At 42.6% G+C, this 24280-nt stretch overlaps 1 protein-coding gene across 1 annotated transcript in view; it reads left to right on the forward strand.

The window, feature by feature from the left end:
- The window catches only part of LOC126452313 (uncharacterized), an 88997-nt gene extending 70690 nt beyond the window's left edge, over positions 1–18307 (forward strand). The window contains exons 2-4 of the mRNA XM_050091057.1: positions 16437–16679; positions 16971–17286; positions 18081–18307. Coding sequence (XP_049947014.1) covers positions 16437–16679; positions 16971–17286; positions 18081–18307 — 786 coding nt within the window. The remainder of the gene's footprint in view (positions 1–16436; positions 16680–16970; positions 17287–18080) is intronic.
- Positions 18308–24280: the final 5973 nt, after the last annotated feature.

Raw genomic sequence — 24280 nt, forward strand, 5'->3', positions numbered from 1 at the left:
CCAGTTGCTCGGCCACCGTTGACCAGACGTTTTCAATTGGTGAGAGATATGGAGAATGTGCTGGTCAGGGCAGCAGTAGAACATTTTCTGTATCCAGAAAGGCCCGTACAGGACCTGCAACATGCGATCGCGCATTATCCTGCTGCTATGTAGGGTTTCGCAGGAATTGAATGAAGGGTAGAGCCACGGGTCGTAACACATCTGAAACGTAACGTGCACTGTTCAAAGTGCCGTCAATGGGAACAAGAGTTGACCGAAACGTGTAACCAGTGGCACCTCATACCATCACGCTGGGTGATAAGCCAGTATGGCGATGACGAATACACGCCTACAATGCGCGCCCGCCGCGATGTCGCCAAACCCGGATGCGACCATCATGATGCTGTAAACAAAACCTGGATGCATTCGAAAAAATGTCGTTTTCCCTTTCGTGCACCCAAGTTCGTCATTGAGTACACCATCACAGGCGCTCCTGTCTGTGGTGCAGCGTCAAGGATAACCACAGCTATTGTATCCGAGCTGATGGTCCATGCTGCTGCAAACGTCATCGAACTATTCGTTCAGATGGTTATTGTCTTGCAAACGTAACTGTATCGAGACGTGGCTGCACGATCCGTTTCAGCCATGCGGTTAAGATGCCTGTCATCTCGACTGCTAGTGATACGAGGCCGTTGGGATCCAGCACGGCGTTCCGTATTACAATCCTGAACCTACCGATTCCATATTCTGCTAACGGTCATTGGATCTCGACCAACGCGGGCTGCAATGTCGCGATACGATAAACCGCAATCGAGATAGCCTACAATCCGACCTTTATCAAAGTCGGAAACGTGATGGTACGCATTTATTCTCCTTACACGAGGCATCACAACAACGTTTCACCAGGCAATGCCGGTCAACTGCTGTTTGTGTATGAGAAATCGTTGGAAACTTTCCTCATGTCAGCACGTTGTAGGTGTCGCTACTGGCGCCAACCTTGTGTGAATGCTCTGAAAAGTTAATCATTTGCATATCACAGCATCTTCATCCTGTCTGTTAAATTTCGCATCTGTAGCACGTCATCTTAATGGTGTAGCAATTTTAATGTCCAGTAGTGTACATTGTACAAGTATAAATAAAGAATTCATTGTATTAAACACTACTGATAATATGAAGTGGAAGGAAATAGCAGGTGCTACATTTGCACGTGCCTACACGCAAGCCGCCACTGAATGCCTGCAGAGTTACTCTAGACTATGTGACAAACTGATATTCTCCCAGTCTGTAAGTACATCATGATTCTTAGACAAAGAAGTCCACTGGACGACATACGAAGCAGACAGTACAAGTTCACCTCAGATCGTTGCTGATGGCTTGATGTGAATTGCCTTTATGTAATTGTTTAATACGGTTACGCTAGTTATCACTTACCGCAGAAATTTTTTATTTGCATTTTACGTTTGAGTATTCTCAATGACAACAATTAAAAATCACAAACACCCCTTTTTCATTTTCACAATTTCGCTGCTATTTGGGGTGAGCTGGCTGCACTGATGTATCTGTTCTTCATTCGTATAGGTAACTAGCTGACCCGCCAGACTTCGTCCTGTCAAAAAGATTTGTAATATGGCAGTTTTTTGCCTACGTATTTAAAAAAATTCTCCTGAACAGAACCGTCACCCTGGTGATAGGGCGTTGTGAATAAAAAATAATTAAATAAAACATATATAAGGATTTAAAAGTAAGTAATCGCTTTATTGTTAATCATGTGAATCATAATTATTATTATCATTGTAGTGCTTTGTGGTATTTGTTTGATTACCTGGCGCATAGATAAACAAATCTGATGGTTTTCCAACACGGGAACAGGCAACATACAATTGACCATGTGAGAAACATGGGTTTTCTAGATTAATACCACAAACACTTAATGATTGCCCCTGGGACTTGTTTATAGTCATAGCAAAAGCAAGCCGCACTGGAAACTGTAGTCGTTTAAACTCAAATGGCACATCAGTCGGAATCATTGGGATGCGCGGTATGAGAACATCTTCTCCTTTATACTTTCCTTCGAGTATAGTTGCTTCTATCACATTGTTTAGTAATTTTTTTATCGCTAACCGTGTACCGTTGCAAAGACGCGGTTGGTTGATATTTCGCAACATTATAACCACCGATCCAACCTTTAATTGAAGATTGTGAGGTGGCAATCCTGGAAAATCCAGCGAGTTTAAAAATTCCGGTGGATAGTTGACTACATCATCTTGATTAGTAGCCGAATCAACTGATTTATATATCCTCAATTCGCCTGTTATTTGTTCTTGAATTTTGAAATTTAATACATTTACATGTATGTTTTTTGCAGCCAGTATAGCTCGTTCGCTCAACCAATCATGGTTTCTGTAATTTTGAGAAACATCTGGAAACACCTTCTGAATAAGTTCATCTTTTCATCGAGTTAACTGACAAAAACTTTGAGGAAAGTTAATGCAGCCAGTCAACATGTCTATAGGAAATTTGCCATTACCAATGTCAATGAGTTGTTTAGAGAATATGTTTCCAGATTGGTCATTTCGCAACTCGACACGCATATTCTTGCTTAAATGAAGTACTTTGACATGTTTCCACAAATTGGAGGACCTTAGAGATGCATTGAGTTCATCAGCTGGCGTTGATCGTGGAATCACTGGCAATGTTTGACGAAAATCTCCTGCTAATAAAATCATTGCACCACCAAATCGGTTATTATTGCTCCATAGATCTTTTAAGGTTCTGTCTAAAGCCTCCAAAAATTTTTTATGTGCCATCGTGCATTCATCCCAAACAATCAATTTACATTGCTGCAAAACCTTTGCCATTGCAGAGTTCTTCGAAACGTTGCAGGTTGGAGTTTCATTGCTTTGCATATTTAATGGCAATTTTAGTGCTGAATGGGCTGTTCGACCACCTTCAAGCAAAGTTGCTGCGATTCCCGACAAAGCGAGTGCAAGTGCAATTTTATTTTGTGAGCGAATTGTTGCTAATATTAATGAAATCAAAAAAGTTTTTCCTGTACCACCAGGTGCATCTAAGAAGTAAATCCCTCCAGTTTCATCATTTGTTACTTTCATAAGAGTTTCAAATACATACTTCTGTTGTTCAGTTAACAGTGGAAGATTTGTTTGAATTAATTCTTTCAAAGCGTTGAGATCATACAGGTTTTCTCGATGCAACTCTTGGTTAAAAGCGTCATGCATTGGACGATTGGGCGCGGTCAGGCCTAATTGAATTAATAGTTTGTTTGACATTATCAAGCACATGTCCTCAATTGAAATCAATGCTTCATTGTAAATTTCTTCACTGATTTGTATATTTGGATTTCCCATTCTATTCCGTATTTGATACAAAATATCATCACACATATAATCTTTGTACTTGATCCACAAATCAATTGGGTTTGATGGGAAGCATGTAGATATGATTATAGAAAAGAATGTTCGTATTTGATGAGCGTGTGATGATATTACAGCATCATTGAGAGTTTGCTCCCAATGAGCGTCATTTTCAAGCAATTGCAAACGTTGACAGGCTTCTCTGTAGGATCCACACAATTAACCATGAACAGTTCGTAAGTGTTGGAATGATGTTGGGCCACGTACATTGACTAATAGCAGTCGTAAATAAAAACATTCATCATTGCTTGGATGTACTGAATAAATCCGGCCAATCGCATCGGTGGAATATACATCTGTATATCCTGGAACTGGTTTTCCTTGTTTCCGTCGTATAAATCTCCTTGAGGATTGATTCCAGGTATAATATTTTGGGATTTCAGAATATAGCAATGTTTGTGCGAAATGATCGTTTTGGCATGTCTCAAAAAAACTGGTTAATGTAGTAGATGGTGGCTGAGCAGCTCTTTGTACTGCGTTCTGTGCTGTAAAATACACTCTTTGTCCATTTTCTAAATGCACAGCTAAGTGAACAACAGAAGGGTGTCTCTCATGAATAGGAAAAGAAAATATTCGCCAAACTGCTTCATTACTACTGACATAGCGGCCCATTTGGTATTGGGTAACTTCATCATTGGAATTCTCTGCACCAATTCCAATCACAGCCATATCACTCCCTTTGGTTACATATTTGCAAATGTATTTAATAGATTTCACTGAATGGCAAGATTCAATGTTGATGTGTGCTTTGAATGTCTTTGATAAAATGAGTGAATATGGAACAATCCAACGATTATCTATTTCTATATCTTGTTGATTTAATTTGACAATTGTTGATTTTCCATTGTCTGCTGTCGATCTGCGACGACACAATGGATAACCGTCATTACCAGTAATTGTTTCCGATATTAATGTCCGTAGATATCGTTTTGAACATTTACCATCCATCATACACGGTGAATTTTGATTAAGAGTTCCACAGGGACCATGTATCATGTTTTTGATAACTACCTCATGCAATCCAGGATCTACTTGTACATTAGGGATTTCAGCTGATATCACTGCATCAACTTCATTTGGCCTTATCTTTTCAACCAACCAAATCAAAATGTGTGCATGTGGCAATCCTCGTTTCTGCCACTCCACAGAATACATCCAGCAGCGTGTCTCACCAAACACATTTTGTTGTACGATGAAATCCATTAAAGATTTCAACTTTTGTCTAAAGACTCTGGCTGTAATATCATGACGATCAATGGGTGATTGCCCAGGGAATAACTCCTGCTTGATTTCTATCCATTGCGGATTGCATGTAAATGTGATGAACAAATCTGCTGTACCATAATGACGAACATACGACATGGCATCTTGAGCATATTCGTGCATATGCCGAGGGCTTCCGATGTATGTTACTGGAAGAATAGTCATCCGACCGACATTCTGTGCATTTCCATCAGTATTAATCGCATCTCGAAGGTGAATATACTCTTCAGATCGGAGTTTGGTTTGATTCAACCTGATGAATGTTAATCTCTACGTTTCAATTTTTACATACATGTCAACAACATATTTGTGGTATAATCGCCGACATTTCAATATGTGATTTTCTTCATTTTCCCGAATCATTAGGCGGTATGAATAATAGTTCATTGAACTGACTTTTTTGTCGGTTTCAGAACCTGTAAATAGATTTTCTTTTAAAAACATTCAAATATAAAATTAAAATACATAATATAATGACTGAGATATTATCGCCATAGCTAAATTAATATTTTAGTTACCTGTAATGGGATTTATCATTTTTATTGAGAAATCGTAGCCATCTTCACCTTGCCAAAATATAATGGGATATTGCAGTGCATCATATGAGTGGTGTGTTTCCTTTATACGTTGTAATTGATCATTCCGACGATGTAAAACAATATCACGGGATTCCAAGTTTTCTCCAACTACAACGATAGCAACTTCATCAATAGTTGGTGCATTAAAACGTCTTGTATGTTGACCTGCAGGTGTTTTATCAGCTCTGATTACAATTTTGTGATTATCGGATGGCATCAGATCCAGGGCAGTTTTAAACAATATAATCAATTGATTGTGTTGATGAAATAAAGTTTGTAATTGTTCTACAATAGACCTCTTTACTAAATTGTTATGTGCACAATGCAGATCAATTTCTTGTGGTGAATTGCCCATAAAATAAATTTGCAGGAATTTGTTGTCGCTGTCTGACACTGGTAACAGTGAACCTGCTCTGTGATATATTTGCCCTTGTATCTGTAAATAAAATAAAATATTATGGTATGGTATAAATTAATGGATTGTCAGTGATCAAACTTAAATAATATTTGATCTTAAAAAGTATATATTTAGTTTGAACTAATATCTATCAAATATAAAATATAATAAAAGTGTCACTGAAACTGAATCACCATATAATATGATGACTAAGTGATATATAAGTGATTAAGAAATTGAAGATTAGTGACACATCTTAACTTTTGTGACAGAAAATTTTGTTCGCTAAAATAATTATGAGTAACCGCTATAATACATACCTTGAAAGTTGGCATAAAATTTTCCCGAACTACATTTGTTGCCCCAAATGAAGTCATTTGAAAGCAATTGTTATATTGTTGGATATGTGTCAAAAAGTGTATAGAATCTGTTCCTATTCCTGAAACCAATGAATACAATGGTTCTGGTGGTGGATCCAATGGTATCAATTTCACTTTACCATTTGCGCAACACAATCCATTGGCTTCGTTTTTGTATTTTAATGCCTTACAGTGTGAGCAAACCGAGTTCATAGATCCAATAACAACACATTGGTAGTTACTGTAGTCAATTGACACATCGTAACTGAAAGCAGCTCGATTCAAAATTGCGCGATTATTAGTTGAATGTCGCGCTCGCGCTTCACGCGTTTGTGATATCCGAATTCTTTCACGTTCATTTCCGTCGTCACGTTCTTGTGCCGTACGATTAGATCGGTAATTAGCTTGGTTTGTAGCATTTCTGGTTCTTCTACCTAAATTGCTTCGTCTTATAGGAGGCATATCAAATATAAATTAGTTTTTCACTATATAGTTATTAGTTTTTCACTAATCACGAACTAAACAAACACTAACTAAGTAAACACTCTGCACAAAACACGAATTTGTTTCGTGTATCAGTTGACAAAAGCAAACTCAGTAGATTAGGTCACAGACAACTTTTTTTTTTTTTTTTAATTTTATATGACTTGAAGTCAAATCCTTTTAAGCCGTACGAATTGTAACGCGATTTTTGTTTGACTGATGTAATGACGTGGAAACTGATGCATTTTATCTCGCGTGCCGAAACTAATACAAAAGAAACGCGAGTTTCGGAACGCGACATTAAACTTCTCCAACTATGTATTCTGTGCTCCAACGCACGCACGCACATTGTTTTGATAGATATGATCTTTGACGTTAGGAACACACCTACATTGCTTAGACAACAGTGAGTGCTTGTAATTTAATATGAACTTTATACCATAGCAATAAAGCTCAAATTGACTACGTTTTAGTTACAAATCATTTGTATAGGAAAAAGAAAAGGGCTATTTTTAGGGTTTTTCCAGCAATAATTCTAATTTTTCTCGCCGTAAAAACCATCCTTGAACTTCAACGAACATTTTAAAAAAAGATTTGGCCAAATTGGTCGAGGCGTTGTTGAGTTATGCGCTTACCAACACATTTTGCGATTCATTTTAATATGAACTTTATACCATAGCAATAAAGCTCAAATTGACTACGTTTTAGTTACAAATCATTTGTATAGGAAAAAGAAAAGGGCTATTTTTAGGGTTTTTCCAGCAATAATTCTAATTTTTCTCGCCGTAAAAACCATCCTTGAACTTCAACGAACATTTTAAAAAAAGATTTGGCCAAATTGGTCGAGGCGTTGTTGAGTTATGCGCTTACCAACACATTTTGCGATTCATTTTTATATTATAGATAACTACAACAATCTTGAAGAAAAAGGACCATAAAAATTCCAAGTTTTATGAACTGGAACGAGATACGTTGGTGTGACGATGTATGAATGTGATGCTGATGGTAATTTACAGGCGTGATGTTGATGATGTTACTGACACCAAAGCTGCTGTACGTCGACTGGAGATCAATGACAAGCTCTGGCTAGGAAATTCCAATGGAAAGGGAATGAGCGGTAGGAAAAGATCGTGTACAAGCTGTATTCCTCTCAGAGGCGCACAGCTGGACTGGGAGCGTGGGTTGAAGAAGTAGATCTTTCAGACACGTATTGCGAGTACTGTGCTTGTAATGGGTTGTGACTACACAACGATAGCCGATATCGTGCACGGTGGGGTGGGGCTGGAATTAGACCAGGGTGATATAACGATAGTAACAAAACAAGGGAAATCAGAGGTTGCAAGGACAGATTTAGGTGCTCATTTTTCCCACGTGCTGTTTGAGAGTGGAACGGTAAGAAATAGTCTGAAAGTGGTCATATGTTTACTCTGGCAGTTAAGTGTGAGTTGCTGGGTAATCGTGCAGATGTGGAGTTATGTGCTTGTCTCTTGTACCGTGGGACAGAGGTTTGCAAATCGCCTCTTGTACTGTGGGGCAGTGGTTTGCAAATGTTTTATGTTATTATCATTTGATAAAGTTTACACATGAAACTTTGTTGTAATATTTGAAAGCTATCCCTGACTTAATTGAATGAAACCCTGAACTGTGATAAGTGATACACGAATTAAATTGCTTAGTGAATAAGTATGTTGTCTTACTGAAAGCTAAGTCGTTGTGTGTCCCTGAAAAAAAAATTAGTTCAGCGATAGCTCTGTTAGCGCAGCCCTGTAAAACGGTATCTCGGTCTGCGACCAACCTACCTTGTAAGCTGAAAGAAAAGGCATTTACATTTCTTAATAATTTCCCACTCCAGAATTCAATAATATAAATTTTAATAAACACTACGGCAGGTGTGCTTCAAGTACTTTTACAGCGTCAGAAGTGGTTTCGTTCAAAATGTACATCTTAAGGTGACACCTACACTGCACCGACACTCTTCGTAACTCATTCTCACAAAAATGCAGGAATGTGCGCGTGTGGCATGATCCCGGCACAGGTACTTGAACTCCTCGTGTTTCTCCAGTTGACAAGAAGATGGAGTTCCTGACTTGGGCGTGTTTCTCGTTTACGCTCTTCTTCAGTCTTGAAACAGAAGTCTACCACAGACACTGCGAGTTGTGTGTGTGTGTGTTTGTGTGTGTGTGTGTGTGTGCGCGCAAATGCAGAGGCTTTGCTCGCAGGAATAAAACGTATCTGTCGTTGTGTTCCGGGCCGCGCCCCACCGCTGCACTCAGCCTGTAGACACCGAGGACATCAGCTCGCGGTACAGTGGGAGGCGGATGGCCGCGCGAGGGCCGAGACGGCGCCCGCGGTCCAGGCAGCGCCGGTGCTGACCGGCCGTTTCTGTCCAGGATGAGGCCATGCACAGCGCAGGTGCGAGCGGGCCGGACAGAGTGTGGGCGCAGACCTGCAGGCGCGTCTCGTACCGGAAGGCCACCGCGGTACTGTTCTCCCTGGGGGCGCTCTAGTGCCGACGTGTCCCGGATGATGATGATGATGTTGGGGTTGTGGGGCGCTCAACGGCGTGGTTATCAGCGCCCGTACAATTATCCAATCTTTGCTCAGTCCAATTTCGCCACTTTCCTGGATGATGATGAAATGATGAGGACAACACAAACACCCAGTCATCTCGAGGCAGGTGAAGACGTGTCCCGGAGCTACACAAAACAACTGCTGCAGCACGTGTTAGTACTGGGAAGAACGATAGCGGTGTCTCAGTGTCTGCGCTAAACCTCGCCCCAATAGCGTGGCAGATGCGTTTCAGAACGTGCAGAGGAGCGAGAGACACTGTGTAAGTAGTAATGGCGATATCAACCCAGTATGCAATGTTACCAAATGTGTTCGAGATGGATTTGGGGCACCACTCCACCCTGAATTCTAGCCAGTTTAATTCCAGATGGATTGGGGACAGCACACCGCTCACCATGGTTGCCAAATTTATAACCCCACTTAACCTATTGTTCTGCGAAGTGGTTTTCCATGTCACCCCTCCCCCTCCCTTAAGGTATTGTTCAGTTGTCTTCCTACTCTCCACGGTTGCTGGGCCGCATAGACCAGAAGCCACGCTAATTCCCTGAAGCTTCAGGAGGCGGAAACCCTCAGATATGAGACTCAATTTCCGTTACACACCACTGCTGGGAAATTCCAAATCTCTCCCTTTCTGTCTGTTTGTTTCTCTCTCTTAAGTGAACCTAGTCCATGTACCAACTATTGTGTGCCACATTAAACCCTCTTTTGTCCTGACCGATGTAGTGGGTGCTAGGGAAACTCACAGGCCTTCCGAAAATACTGGGCTCTGGATATCTTGGAAAGAGGCCCTACACTCTATCACATTGATTCAGTAATTAATTAACTCAATACCCTCAGTGTGGTATGATAGGTGGGTGGCCAGTTGCCTCTCACTGCAATGCACACGTGGTTAAAATACACTTTATTACAGGAACAAACTGAATACTTAACTTCAATGATATTCAATCTGAAGTTCTGTGGTTCACAGCAATCAAATAACATGTACTAATTCTTGAATCTTGTCTGTGTCCGTGACACAGCTATATACAATGAGTAACATTCACTCACAGCTAAAGTGCGAGGCGACGACCATCACTGTGGGAGACTAGAGCATAGTGCGACGTATCGAAGTCCAATGTGAACTCACTTCCAATGCGACGTACTGAGGTAACGAGCGATTGAGACATCTGAGTCGACGGCGGCAGTCTATATGCACGCTGCCCAGGGGGTGTTATCGGCACATAGCCTGGGGCCGTGTCTTCGCCTTTTCTTGTCATACGCGTGTCTAGTTCAGCGCCTGCTATGCAATGCCTCCTGGTGCCGACCGCTGATCTGGCGAAGGCGTACTCCAGCACATTCCCACGTTAGCTGCCAATCGAAGATTAGTCCAATGATTTTAGTGTGTTAGTTAGCTGGATGTAACGGTCGTAAATGGCGGCGTAGAAGTCATGCACACGGAATGTATAGGTGGTGTGTCCATTAATTATTTCCTGGATATGGAAGGCTTAAGCAAAACTTGGATAATGGAATGTAGTCGAATTAAGTCGGGTGATGCTGAGGGAATTAGATTAGGAAATGAAACACTTAAAGTAGTAAAGGAGTTTTGCTATTTGGGAAGAAAAATAACTGATGACGGTCGAAGTGGAGAGGATATAAAATGTAGACTGGCAATGGCAAGGAAAGCGTTTCTGAACAAGAGAAATTTGTTAACATCCAGTATTGATTTAAGTGTCAGTAAGAATTTGTATGGAGTGTAGCCATGTATGGATGTGAAACATGGACGATAAATAGTTTAGACAAGAAGAGAATAGGAGCTTTTGAAATGTGGTGCCACAGAAGAATGCTGAAGGTTAGATGGGCAGATCACATAACTAATGAGGAGGTATTGAATAGGATTGGAGAGAAGAGAAGTTTGTGGCACAACTTGACTAGAAGAATGGATCGGTTGGTAGACATGTTCTGAGGTATCAAGGGATCACCCATTTAGTATTGGAGGGCAGCGCGGAGGGTAAAAATCGTACAGGGAGACCAAGAGATCAATACACTAAGCAGATTCAGAAGGATGTAGGTTGCAGTAGGTACTGGGAGATGAAGAAGCTTGCACAGGATAGAGTAGCATGGAGAGCTGCATCAAACCAGTCTCAGGACTGAAGACCACAACAACAACAACAATCTTAATGAGTCCAAGTTTATAAAATGCGAGATGAAGAGGCGTAAAATTGAACTAATAACAGTAGAGTGAGCAAATAAATGTGCATGGGCCGCTGCCAGTCGTGACAGAAAAATTGTTAACAAGGGAGTTTGTTTGATTATTTTGTTATATTCCCTCGTTCATTTGTCAGCAATTAGAGAAGAATATGATGATACAGTTACTGTTTCGTTTCACGTCTATTTTCGTGGTACTCCGCTATTCATTCAAGCATAATCAAACAGCAGTAGACTTTAAGGTTTTGCTTGTAGTTCTGGTTTAAAACGGTGGAGTCCTCACTGCATTACTCGAAGCTGTGTAGAATTCACTAATCGTACCGGTGCAACGTAGGCGTTGATAAAAATGACATATCTACTAAAAAGTGTTTTTTTTCACCTGATCGATATGACGAAGAGAGCATACAATAAGTGGAAGCAAGAGGATATGGAGGAAGCTTTACTGAAATATCGAAAACATGAAATTGGCTTTAATGAAGCATATAAAGGATATAACATTGGAACGATTTAATTAAATCATCAAAATTTGGAAGACCTAATGTTACGTGTTGGAAGATGTACTGTTGCAGCATATAATTAATTTAGAATCCACTTTCTTTGGAGTAACTATTAATGAATGAAGGAACCTTTTCTGTCAACCGGCTGAAAAATGTCATCAACCACATCGCTTCAACAACGAAAATTAATACATCAAGTATAAAATGATATTACAGGTTTATGAAAGATTGTCCTTGCGAGATTGCGAAGAAATGTCGATGGCACGAAGGAAAGTACTTTAATCAAGAGGGTGCTAAAGAGTTTTTGATAAATATGAGGAAATAGTAGATGAATGTTAAGTTTACTATTGACCGAATACATAAGGTGTATGGAATCCCATTATTCACGTTCAAAAACCGTCTAAGGCTGTAAAATCCCAACACCAAATGGGTGCAATCGCAAGGGTAGAATGGGCTCTTCAAACGACATGTTTCTATAATGTGAATGCAACAGGCGAATTCATACCGTCTGTATTAATAATTCAGCGCAGTAGCATGAATGACGCCTTAGAAGGAGGAGTCCCACCAAACACAGCATTTGGATGCTCAAGAAATGGACGGATGACATCAAAGCTATTTTTCCGAATGATAGAATATTTCTTAAAATTTACAAAACTAAGAAAAAGGGACCAGAAGCAAATTTTGCTTTTTCTGGATGGATATGACACACTCATCAAAATTAAGAGGGAATTAAGCTGTCCTGTTATTATAGTACACTCATGCTATTATATCGTATTCACACAACTCGTCGCCTGCGGTCATTGGTCAGATCGCTCTGTTAAACACTAAAAAACAGCTGCATGAGGTTCAGAGGTTCAGATTAACAGTTCTTGCATCATCACGTGTGGATGGTCTTGCGTTGAAATTCAGTGCATCGGGAAGTAAGCCGAAATATCAAATTTGTGTAAAGGTTATCAAAAAATTTGCTTCACGTACTGAGGACAACAGAGCAAACAGAGAGGCAGCATTTATTTTGTTCGATTTTGCGAATAATACTTCCCTCAATCGTCAGCTTTCCCAGCTGATTACCAACTGTAATTAATTTAGCGTTACACATGTCTGTGTCGTTGTGGAGATTAGTCGAAGGCTGCTTCGTGCAGTGCTCTGCACTAGTCTATTCCGTGTAAAGCTCTTCACCTCTGCGGAATTACCGCAGTTTACATGAATTTGAACCACAATTTACATCAATTTGATGTACTTTTAACCCTCCACTCTTCCTCCATTTCGAAACTGGCATTCGTCGATTCCTTTTGACGTGTCGTATCAAAATAACAGTTGTCTGTTATATTTGCGCATTGCTAACCTTCAGATACTTACGTGTCGGTTATTGGCGACGAACTTGTGTTGTTATCGCAGAACCTAGTGATCGACATTCACTGCAGCGTCTTGTACGGCAGTTTCTCTGCTTGAGTTCTTTAGGACGTGAATAACCTAAGCCAACCACGAGAAAGACAGCGCAGACGTTAGACATGCTTTTACAAATTTCGAAGGAAAGCAGAGCCTTCGTATTCTTTCTTTTCTGTACGAGGCTGTGAAAGAGGAAGGTGTCTTTTCTTACAATGTAAAATTGTGTACCGTCGAAACAAACTATATACATGAGGGGCGTTCAGTAAGTAACGCAACCATTTTTTTTTCCTGAAGGCATGTTGGTATTATTACGCATTCAAATACGCCATACTATTTCCCACAGGCTTTGCCTACAAAATCCTATTTTTCAGCATCACCTCCGTTCAGTGCGACAGCCTTATGCCACCTTACTGGGAGGGCCTGTAGCCTCGCATGGTACCATTCTACTGGCCAACTTCAGAGCCACCGCCTCGCTATATCAATAAGCTCACCATCACCCACATACTGCTTCACGCAGAGTGCATCCTTCATTGAACAAGCATATGGAAGTCTGAAGGTGCGAAATATCAGCACACAACTATGAGCGAGTCACCACTACCGACAGAGGCACACAGTTGTGCAACATGGCGTTTGACTGTGACTCACCGATCACTTGGAGAGAGAGAGAGAGAGAGAGAGAGTCCACACACTGCAGCACTGCAGGAGTGACAGCTGTGTGCGGCCGGCCGGCGAGCCTCGTTGCGACGACGGCAGACGCCTCGCCCGGCGACTCGCCGTGATTTTGTTCACTGCCAGGTCTCCGTAGACATTCTGCAAGCTGCCTGAATATCTGCGATACTCCAGTTTTCCTCCAAAAGAAACTCAGTGACAGCTGTCTGCTTGTAACGCACCTCCGCTACGGGCGGCATTTTGAAGGCCACGTACAGCGCCACCACCTATCGGTATTCCATGAAACTGGAGGGTGTGAAGCAGGAATATGCCACGATGGCTCGCAACAAAATATGCATTTTTTTAAGCAAAATGGTGGAGCAAGAAAAGGCCTTTCATTACTTATTGACTGCTCCTCGTACATTTTGACAAGACTGGGAGAGTTGTAATATCCACGCCTACATTTTATTCAGAGCAATATTCACGACAGAATTGTGTGTGGAAAGTGAATGAACATTCTCGTGATAATAATAAAAAGGACTTCGTCGTAAATAAAAAAAATAATTATTGTCAACGACATAATTAAATATTATGTAAAAAACTATATCTCAGACGATACCCATGCAAAAAGATAATGGAAATCTCAATCTTTTGTCATCCATGATTCTTCTAGAATAATCCTTCTTCTTCGAACTGTTGTACTGATAGGATGTGACGGATGTCTGGAAACACAGAGGTCTGTAAAAAACTGTATTATGTTGCCAATTAAATATTTGAAAAATAGATTTTATGTGTCATTGAAATAAATCTTCTCTGTTTGGAGTTTTATTTCGTTGTGATTCTCGTCCTATGTAAATGCTGATTTTTCTGATCAGCTACAAAGGAGCGGAGCCATTAGCGCTATTGATCTACTGCGCAGTATACTGGTAAATGCTGAGTAATATGCGATTAACAGTAAGAAATATTTTCAAAATGTTAATGCATATAGTGAAGGTACAAAAAGATTTAATATATTTTATTTGTTAGTAGCGAACCAAGGGTTGGAGCAGAATCAATAAGTGATTGTCTTACATTGGCCGCCATATTAGTGAAATATTGCAGCGGTAGTTTTAAATTGACTTCCTATACAGACATAAATGATGTTGATCATAATAGCGATAATAATTGTGTGTTGGGGGCTAAGAACTCAATCTGAGGTACCAAATTCCAGTTACACTGTGAATAATCTCTAAATATTGTGAATTTCTATGAAAGGAAACAGCACCTTACGTAATACAAATTCTTATATGCTGCTGTATGAAGACCGGTTATTTCGTAAAGACGTTTATGACACGAAATAATACATTAGTGTTGTGTGGTATTGTGTGACAAAACTGTTCATTTTGCTTAAAGAAAAGTGTTGCCACCTCGAATACCAGAAGCGTTAAATTCCATAAACGATCTGCAACTAGTAAAGAGACTTATGCAATAGCACTGAAAATAGTAAAAATCGATACTCTTGTTTAGTTCAGCTTACATATCATACATATAGCTTGTTTGCTGGTATGTATATGATTACTTTTGTGCGTGAACTTACTTCCATTTACACTGCTTGACAGACAACATTGCTACACGTTCCCAAGAAGAGATTTCTTTAAGAAAATAACGATCGCTAGCCAGGAAAATCAGTTAATAAATAAAACCTCATGTTACATTAGTAATGAATAAATAGATTTATTTAAATCTTGCTGAAATTGTAAACACGCAATCAAACCACAGAATAAGCAATATATGAAAGCAGCGTTGGGTTTGTGTGTGTGTGAAGTCCTTGCGTGATATTAAAGATCCTCTTATACGACAATTCTGCATCAGAGATGACCATTTTTTCTGTACTAAGTATTTGGCGAGAAGTGTTGGGTTGTCGACGTATATGTAGGTCAGACACAAAATGCCACGGGAGAGTCCCTTTCTGCGATTACAGTTCAGTTTTGCAGGTTCCGTTTATAAACTGCTTTGAATTGGCCATCACGTTAAGCAAGTTGGTATTTCATTCACCACATAGGCACTGGATTTTCTATTCTTTTCAAACCTTTGTGAAAGAACTTGTCTTTCTACGCTGTGCTGAGACCAGGAATTGCTTCATCTAGCCTTAATTAGATTCGTCTGGGTTAAAACATGCCCATTGCTTAAAAAAGTACTGATATCGTCAAAATTTTGATAAATGAGTATTCTGCTGGCCGAGCTTTCGGCACGTAACGTGAACATTTTCGAAGTTCCGTGTTTCCTTCTGCACAATGTTGTTCTGGCGTAACAGCAAGCGCCAGAACGGAGCTGAAGAACGCAAGAGAAGGCGGTGACACGACGACGACCAATGGTGCGCTAATTAGGAGCGCTCCTCGACAGCGGCGGCCTCCACAGGAGGAGAATACAAGCGCCGCTCCTGCCAGGCTCGGCCCGAGGTGCCGTTGCGAGGGGAGGGGAGTGTCTCCACGCGAAGGCTGTGGCGGGTGGGGCCAGCTCAGGCGGCTCAGTTGAACCCGTCGGCGGCCCCGTCCGGCCCCCCACCTATGACGAACCAGCTTCCGACCACTGACTAAGACCAGGTTTGCTCATCCACTGATGACACGCGCTCTTGTAACCGAGCGTTCATTATTATGAAAAAGCTCGTTCACGGGGGCTATTAGCCCGGTCGAGATGACGACGAGGCGGCCATTCTGACCTTCTGCCATATCCTGAAGGCTGCTGCACTACCGAGCTCGGGGCAGCAAGAGTCGGGTGTGCCACCGAGAGCCTCGCCGGTCGAGCTGCAAGATTTTGCGGTCCCGGTGACGGCGGCCTCGAAGGGAGTTGCGCCACTGGACTCGACCTCTCGAGAGGTCGATGTTCCCCCGGTTGCTCCACTGGCCCCTTTGACACGAGAAGAACCCGTTGGTTCGCTAGTCGACGCGCTGTCCTGCGCTGGGGGCATTCCTGCGGTTTGGACGGACGCAAAGCAGCTCCAGAGGCCACCGACATGGAGGCCATTGATCTCCCAGACACGAACCTTGCCGAGGCAGAGTGTCGCGATACCGACTCTGGCGAAGCCCGAGCGCCCAGGAAGCGCCGGGCTATGACTAGTAACGATTCGGATACTCACTCCTCGACCTCCGACTGCGCGAGGCCGCGGAAGAACGCACCCAGAGGCTCCCGCTGGGAGGACTGTAGCGGGCTCTTCCCAGAGTGCCGCCAGGGCGCGACCTTCGAAGAGGCCGCAGCGGCCCACTGCTGTCTCCCGGCAGCCTGATGAGGACGGCTTTGTCGCCCCACCTCGGCGGCACACCTCCAGGGCAGCCGTACTGCAGCCACCGCAGCCGCTGCCGACAACTAGCACGTTTACAGGGGCAAACGTCGACGAGATGGAGGACGGCGAGGCGCCTCTGGTGCCGCCCCCGCCGCCCCCGCCGCCTATCGTCGTCCAATGGGACGGCGTGTATAAGGACCTGCAACAGAAGCTCGAGAGGGTGGCCACGTCCACTACTATCAAGAATGGCGGAAGTGACCTCTACAAGGTCACGGTCGCGACACGCGAGGAGTACCGGGCGATGATGGACGCCATCTGCAAGGACGGCCTCCATTGCTACACCCACCTCTCCGAGCCGCTCAAACTTCTGAAGGTGGTATTCCGCCACCTTCCCTTCAAGTTTGGCATGGACTGCCTCCGTGAGGAACTGGACGATATGGGCTTCGGCGTCAGGTCCACAGCCTTCATGAAGTTCCCTCGTACCCATCGCGACATGCCGCTGTACAATGTTGTCCTAGTCGACAACCTGGAAAGTCGGAAGACTTTCCAGTTGCAGTTGGTCGGCCGCGTCAAGGTTGAGGTCGATCACTCCGGGCCAAAGGCAAAAGTGCTCAGTGTTTCTCCTGCCAGCGGCTGGACCACGTCTCCAGATACTGCTCCATGCCTCCCCGCTGCGTCAAGTGCACGGGGCAGCACGAGAGCAAATCCTGCGGCCTTGCCCGCGGGGACAAGCCGACTTGCTGCAACTGCGGCGGACCGCATGTTCCCTGTTATAGATGCTGTTCGGCTTTCGAGAGGGGCCGGAACTAGCAGCGAGACAAGGGTGCTCCTTCTCGTAAGGTGCACTCTTCCACCAGCTTCGCTGCCGCCACTGAGAGCGGGTTACCTGCCCCCTCTAAGCGCTCTGACCAACCCGTCGGAGAGAGAGAGAAAGAGAGAGAGAGAGAGAGAGAGAGAGAGAGCAGCAGACTGCGCCGTCCACGGCTTCGCCCGAGAGGGCGGCTATCCCCGCGGCCGCGCCTGACGCGCGGGTTGCCCGCCACCTCAGGCGTAGCCGCCGCCCGGGGCGTGCCACCCTCGCCGCTGCGCAACAGACTGCCACCGACAGTCCGCCGCGGCAGCGGCAAGCAGCTCGCGCTGCACCGCAGTTGCGGCCCGAAACCGTCGCTCCACGGCAGTCGACACCTACAGAGCGGCCCCCGTCAGCCGCCCCTGTGGCGGAGGCCGCCCCAGCGGCCCCCGCCGCCTCCACTGCTTCAGAAGCAGCTGAGCTAAGATCACTTCTGCGGCCGTTGAGCCAGCTTCTGGAGCAACTCCCGGTGCTCGTCACCGCGGTCACGGCGGCCCTCCAGGTAGGCGTCGTTCCTCAACCCCATCGTGGATAATCACCATATCCGTCGCCTCACCGTCTGCGCTTTTAACGCGAATAGCTTGTTCCCATAGCAAGGGGGCAATCGATATTTGCCTCGTGTGCGAGACCTTCCTCAAGGCTGGGATACATGTCAAGGTGGCCAGGTTGACCCATGACGGAGGGACTGTCGTTTACATCGAGGCTTCCCTGAAACACCACGAAGTGCAGCTTCCGCCCCTCGCCGCTGTGGAAGCCACTGCGGTGGCTGTTACCACTACGGCAGGGCTCATCACATTCGTTGCGGCCTACAGGCCGCCGAGGGGACTGGTCCAGGAGGCTGACTTCGATGCTCTATTGGCGTTGCGAGGGGAAGATTTTAATTTCGGGCGACCTTAACGCCAAACACACGCAATGGAACTCCCGCATTACCAACGCCAGTGGCCGACGCCTCCTTCGCGCCACACAACGGCATGGCGCGATATTACTGGGGCCTTACGACCACACCGTATTCCCTCATCTCGGCCAGGCTGACGTGAGTTTCTACATGTCACCACTCCTGGCTCTATTGTGGTTCAACATAACGTCTACCTGGGTTCCCGGGTTCGATTCCCGACGGGGTCAGGGATTTTCTCTGCCTCGTGATGACTGGGTGTTGTGTGATGTCCATAGGTTACTTAGGTTTAAGTAGTTCTAAGTTCTAGGGGACTGATGACCATAGATGTTAAGTCCTATAGTGCTCAGAGCTATTTGAAACATTTTGAACCTAACGTCTTCTTGGTAGAGAAGGAATATCATGTTTTATGTGAATTTCAGACCACAATGCCATTACACCTTCATCACTTAGCGTAGCCTGTCCAAAATCATCGGCGGAACTTGGAATGAATCCCAGACCATAAGTTTATCAACCTATCATCAATCCAACAGACCACCAAATCCTCTTCTCGGTGACTCATTTTTCTATCCTTAACGCCGTTGCGCCACACTGGATTAGAAATCTGACACACAGGCTCCCTGTAGTGGTTTGCAGCATGTTCAGTACATTCATTTACTTCGTTGACCAAATCGCCATGAACCAGCTGCCTCGGCTACCCAGTGCATACATTCGACTCTATCTTGTGATCGCCGAAATAAAATCATGTAACTGCCACCTACACAGAACTGCCAACACTGTAGAATGGAGAAATTTAAATGGGAAGTGTTCCTTTCCACTCGAGCTACTCTATTACGCTATTTGTTTGTCGATAACGTCGTGCAGTGCAAGAGAAAAGGTGTAACTGTCTGTCTCTCAGAAGTCTAGATCCGTCCATACGCATTATCTCAGAGCACTGAGGACTGCAGAAGTTCTGGAGGAATTGTTGTTGACTTCGGGAGCTGCTGTAGCTATGTGTCAGCTGGTAGCGTCATGGTAAGTGTCGCGAGTTCAAATATATTCACTGCCGCATTTCTTAAAACGCAATTCTGATGTCTGCTGAAGTGATCAATCTAATGTAACTTTGAACATAATTCCCTTCACTTCCAAACCGAAAATAGCCGCATGTGGATAAAGGGCTAACTTCTGCGACATTTTGTTCTTTTCAGGTTTAATAGACGGCAAGGCAGCAGATGCAACTCCAAACTTTTGTACTAAGTATGGGGCGAGCGCATCGTGCCAAAATACGTCAGAAAAGTATTTCCTGCATTAGCTGTCGTGTGGTAGTAGGATTTTATTGTTCGTCAAACCTTGTTTGACAGCCTTAACTCAGAACAAGTTTTCTATATGCATGAAATCAATAAACTGCATGTGTATTGTCAGACAGTTGTAGATAACATCAGAAAATTCGCATATATCGTTGATGATTAATTTGTCTCTCATGTTTACTATTGTTTTAACAACACTGAAAGAAACCTTACCAAAACTGCGCACTGTGGCATTTCATAAACAAAGTTATGTAATCCTGGAAACCAAAAATTTGCTTCTCAGTAGCGGAATGAGGCGTTACCTGTTGTACAGCATTGTACGTTTTTCACCATTGCACTATGAGCCGAAAGTATTTTCTTACGATTTCCTTATCGATGTTTGAGCTGGCTGCTAGCAGATCTTTCACAGGAGGGATAAAAACTTCACAGTCAGTGTGACTAGAACTGGGAAGCATAACAGATGGTTTTCCACAAGTCAGTACATTAGCACAGAGCTAGCGAAGAAATATGTTCCTTCACTTCCTCTTACGAGGCCAATAGTGGCTAGAACTCGTATACCTCTATTTAAAGGACGAGATTAGTTGCGATTTCAGAGTACTATGACTTTTGTGGACTGAAAACCGTAAATTTACAATGTTTTGTTACACTTCAAGAAATAATAACTCAGATTATTCAATGGAAATGACTGGAAAACTCAAGTGAACTTTGAGGCTTAATTCCGTGCACACCAGGAAGTAACTCGTCGATCACAGAGTTGCCAAACATACATAGCCTTGTTGCCAAATCTCAGTTACAGTACCAACAGGAAGAGGACGAACAGATGTGTGCCTACAACGGGCTGGGAAGTGACCATAGCTGGCGTCTCAAAGATGCGGCTGCCACGGGCTGGAATACGTAATACATCTCATTCGCATATTTGTAACTACTTTTAGGGACTGGAGTAGAGTTACTAATAATACTCAGAACTGACTGCAAACTAAGCATCATAATCAGTAACTGTCATAATTGTTTTTATATTCCTTTCATAGGTGTACTCAAAACTAAGAAATTCATTCATTGTCATTTTCGTGCCTGGCTGATAGTCGAGCACAACAAATATATATAAAATTAAAAAAAGAATGTGTGTGTGTGTGTGTGTGTGTGTGTGTGTGACAAGAGAGAGAGAGAGAGACATAAATATAAAAAAGAATGAGAGAGAGAGAGTAAAAAGTAGTTGTAAAGAAAATTAAACTTGGTATGTAAAGAAACCTTTCATTATAATGACACGTTCCACATCATTACGAAATGTCATATTCATGATCTATGGAACAAGTATTAATATAATCAGATCCAATCTAATTTAATCATATCATATTGCTGACTAGCCATGAAGAGTCAAGAATTACCGAAATTTTCGCTAATATCAGTAACCAAATCTAAGCTTGAAAATAAAAGACGACAGTTTTTGTAATTAGCCGGGACTCCACGAAAGATTCCATTCAGAAGTAACAAAGTGTGCATGCTTTTTAAGATGAAGTTCATGATGAGAAGTTCTGTGATGGAGATACAAATCCAGCTCATAATCAGATTGTTAATTAAGTAAAATGAAATGTTACGTATCGGTTTTTTTTACCAGCTGCTAGGTGTTTGAATCTAAAATAAGGATACAAATTTTTGTGCCTGAGCGACAATCGAACCGCACGCTTACCATCCTTCTTTATCATCCACGAATATAGCTTAAGTATTAATTGCTTAGGCATCAACAGTAAGATGTGTGCGTGTTTGACGAGAAATAACGACGCCTATTGCGATTGTTGACAACACATGAACAGACATTAAAAATGCACATTAATTTTCACTAGCAGGCTGGTTTCCACGTGAATTATGAATATGAAATTATGAATTATGAATTTTTTGTACTGTATCAGGATTCGGACCCACATACTTACCTTTGGAGGAGACCTAGAGAAGACTGCAGTGTTGGGAAGAGGAACGAAATTATTCAACTATACTGTTCCGAGATATTCAGATCCTCAGAAAAGGAGATACGAATTCGAATCACAGAACAGCACCAAATTTTTCAACGTCTCTATTTCAATCAAGTACAAATAAAATAAGAGCCCTGTTCCTTTAAATGGCTATCGGTACATGAAACAAAATAAAATTTTCTATGTAAGTAAGTTTAGTGGCGACAGTATTTCTGTTTATCATGACATCCACCTATGTCATTTCGCAACGTAAACAGAATCTGCCCAGTTGGTAATGAAGGAACATGATGTTTAATGCGGATTCTGGATTATATCGTCTTTCTCTTGAGGTTACCAGAGGTAAAGTAAATCTGTTTGTGCGTCTCAAAAGTAAAAGTCTGAACCCACGCGTTGCACCTGTGATAGTTCGTTCCACGAGACCATTGTGGCCACATATCCCAGCTCAAGGAGTGTGCTGCAACTGAATATGTGCTTAGCTTTCAAAGTGCGAGTCTATAAAATGGTTAAGTAGAAGCAAGCTTCTGACGTGGAGATTATGCTATTCTCATGTCAGCAGGATGTAAAGACTCTTTTAGGCATCATAGCCTCAATGTGAAGCCATTTTGAAATTTTCACTAATTTAAGAAATGTCTTACTTCGTGAAAATCCAGTGTGAAGTGTGAAGTTACCGGATTATTCGATTATTACCGTCACTGTTAGTATCATTTTCTTCATAGTGCTGTTGGAACACATTTGCTTGAAGATCTTTTAATGCCTTTTGGTGATTATAGAAGCAGTTGCCCAAGAACAGGTTCTTTCCCTGTCTACGGAATCCTTTTCATGTTAATATCAAACATCAGCAATTACTCGTAGATTACATTAAAACTAAAGTAACTGATGAAGACGTTACTTGATAACAAAGCGCGCTGTATTTCTTCTTTTACTTACGCCTAGAAATGGCTGTCGAATACTGCCAAACCAAAAGCGAAAGGATCTTACTGCCTTCCGATATACGTCGCTGTCAGTTCTTCCATATGATTTGCTCGACCTGACCTGTTTCAAGTTGTGTATGGCAGAGATTGTTTTAGAAAATCAATTGTTTTCCTTAGCAATAAACAGAAAGATTTACATTCTAAGCAATGCAAGTTCAAACTTTTCGCAATATTAGTTCAAATTTAATATTCGCCTCTATAATGTAGTAAAGTATTTCACAGTTGCAAAACCCGCATCCGACTCGTTGACCTTACACTTAGTCGCTGACCATAAATTCTAGCTCTGAGTGACGCCAGTTTAAGTAACCTAATGTAGCGACGACTGTTTGCCATTGCTCTTTCTCACCGGAAAATAGGCAGTTCACTCCTTGGGCTTAATAAGTACACTGTAACAGTAATTTCTGTGTGTATGGAATTCGTACGGATTGTAGAATTTGGTGGTGCTCTGTCTTCTACTTCTGTATACAATATGCCTGACGTAAATGGGCCATTTCTCATTACAGGCCCCGGGCAGTACAACATCATACTGACAACAGTAACGTGCTTATACTGACAACCTCACAGTTCGTTTTACCTGATTTTGTAATCATTTAAATAAAACAACATGACCTTCCAGCGGGAGACGTTTCCTCCCCATTTTCCTTCTGTGAAATTTGTCAGTAAGCTTTTTGCCTTCCAACCAGCGAAATGCGGCAGAGGACGGTTGCTGAACGATTCACAAACCACGATTTAGTGCCGTTAAGACTTTTTCTTTAAACTTTGTCGTAGCTGAAGGAATTTAATTTCTTCTTAACTCGCCTTATACAGCAACGTTCACAGACATCTCAAACAGGAAAAGCTCTTTATCTAGGTACGAAGGTAGTAAAATAAACCTCTCACAGTTTGTGTCAGGTTGATCTTTTCGTCTGACAGCACTGCATTAGTATTTTGTCTAAGAGGTATCACAAGTAGTGTTCCTGTAACTGTAGGAATCATAGGTTGAAAACTAGTTTTAACACCGATGGGTACATTACCGCTAAATCAATCTAACAGAATTTTTTCTGTAAATTAGCAGCTCCATTACATAAATCAGAAAAAGAGCTTGCACATGCTGACCCCTATCACGGTTATAACTGACGACTAAGTGAGCCGTTGCGACACGAGACACGGGCGGTACCATGGGGCTACGGACACACTGCTGCCAGCATGCCACTCTCGTAATTATATTGGTCGCTCAGCCTAATAACGCATCGTGAAAGATAATAAAATTTGTCACTTACGTGAAGAATAGCATTTCTTTAGC

Source organism: Schistocerca serialis, unplaced genomic scaffold (genome assembly GCF_023864345.2).
Source record: "Schistocerca serialis cubense isolate TAMUIC-IGC-003099 unplaced genomic scaffold, iqSchSeri2.2 HiC_scaffold_849, whole genome shotgun sequence".
Taxonomy (NCBI): Eukaryota; Metazoa; Arthropoda; class Insecta; order Orthoptera; family Acrididae; genus Schistocerca; species Schistocerca serialis.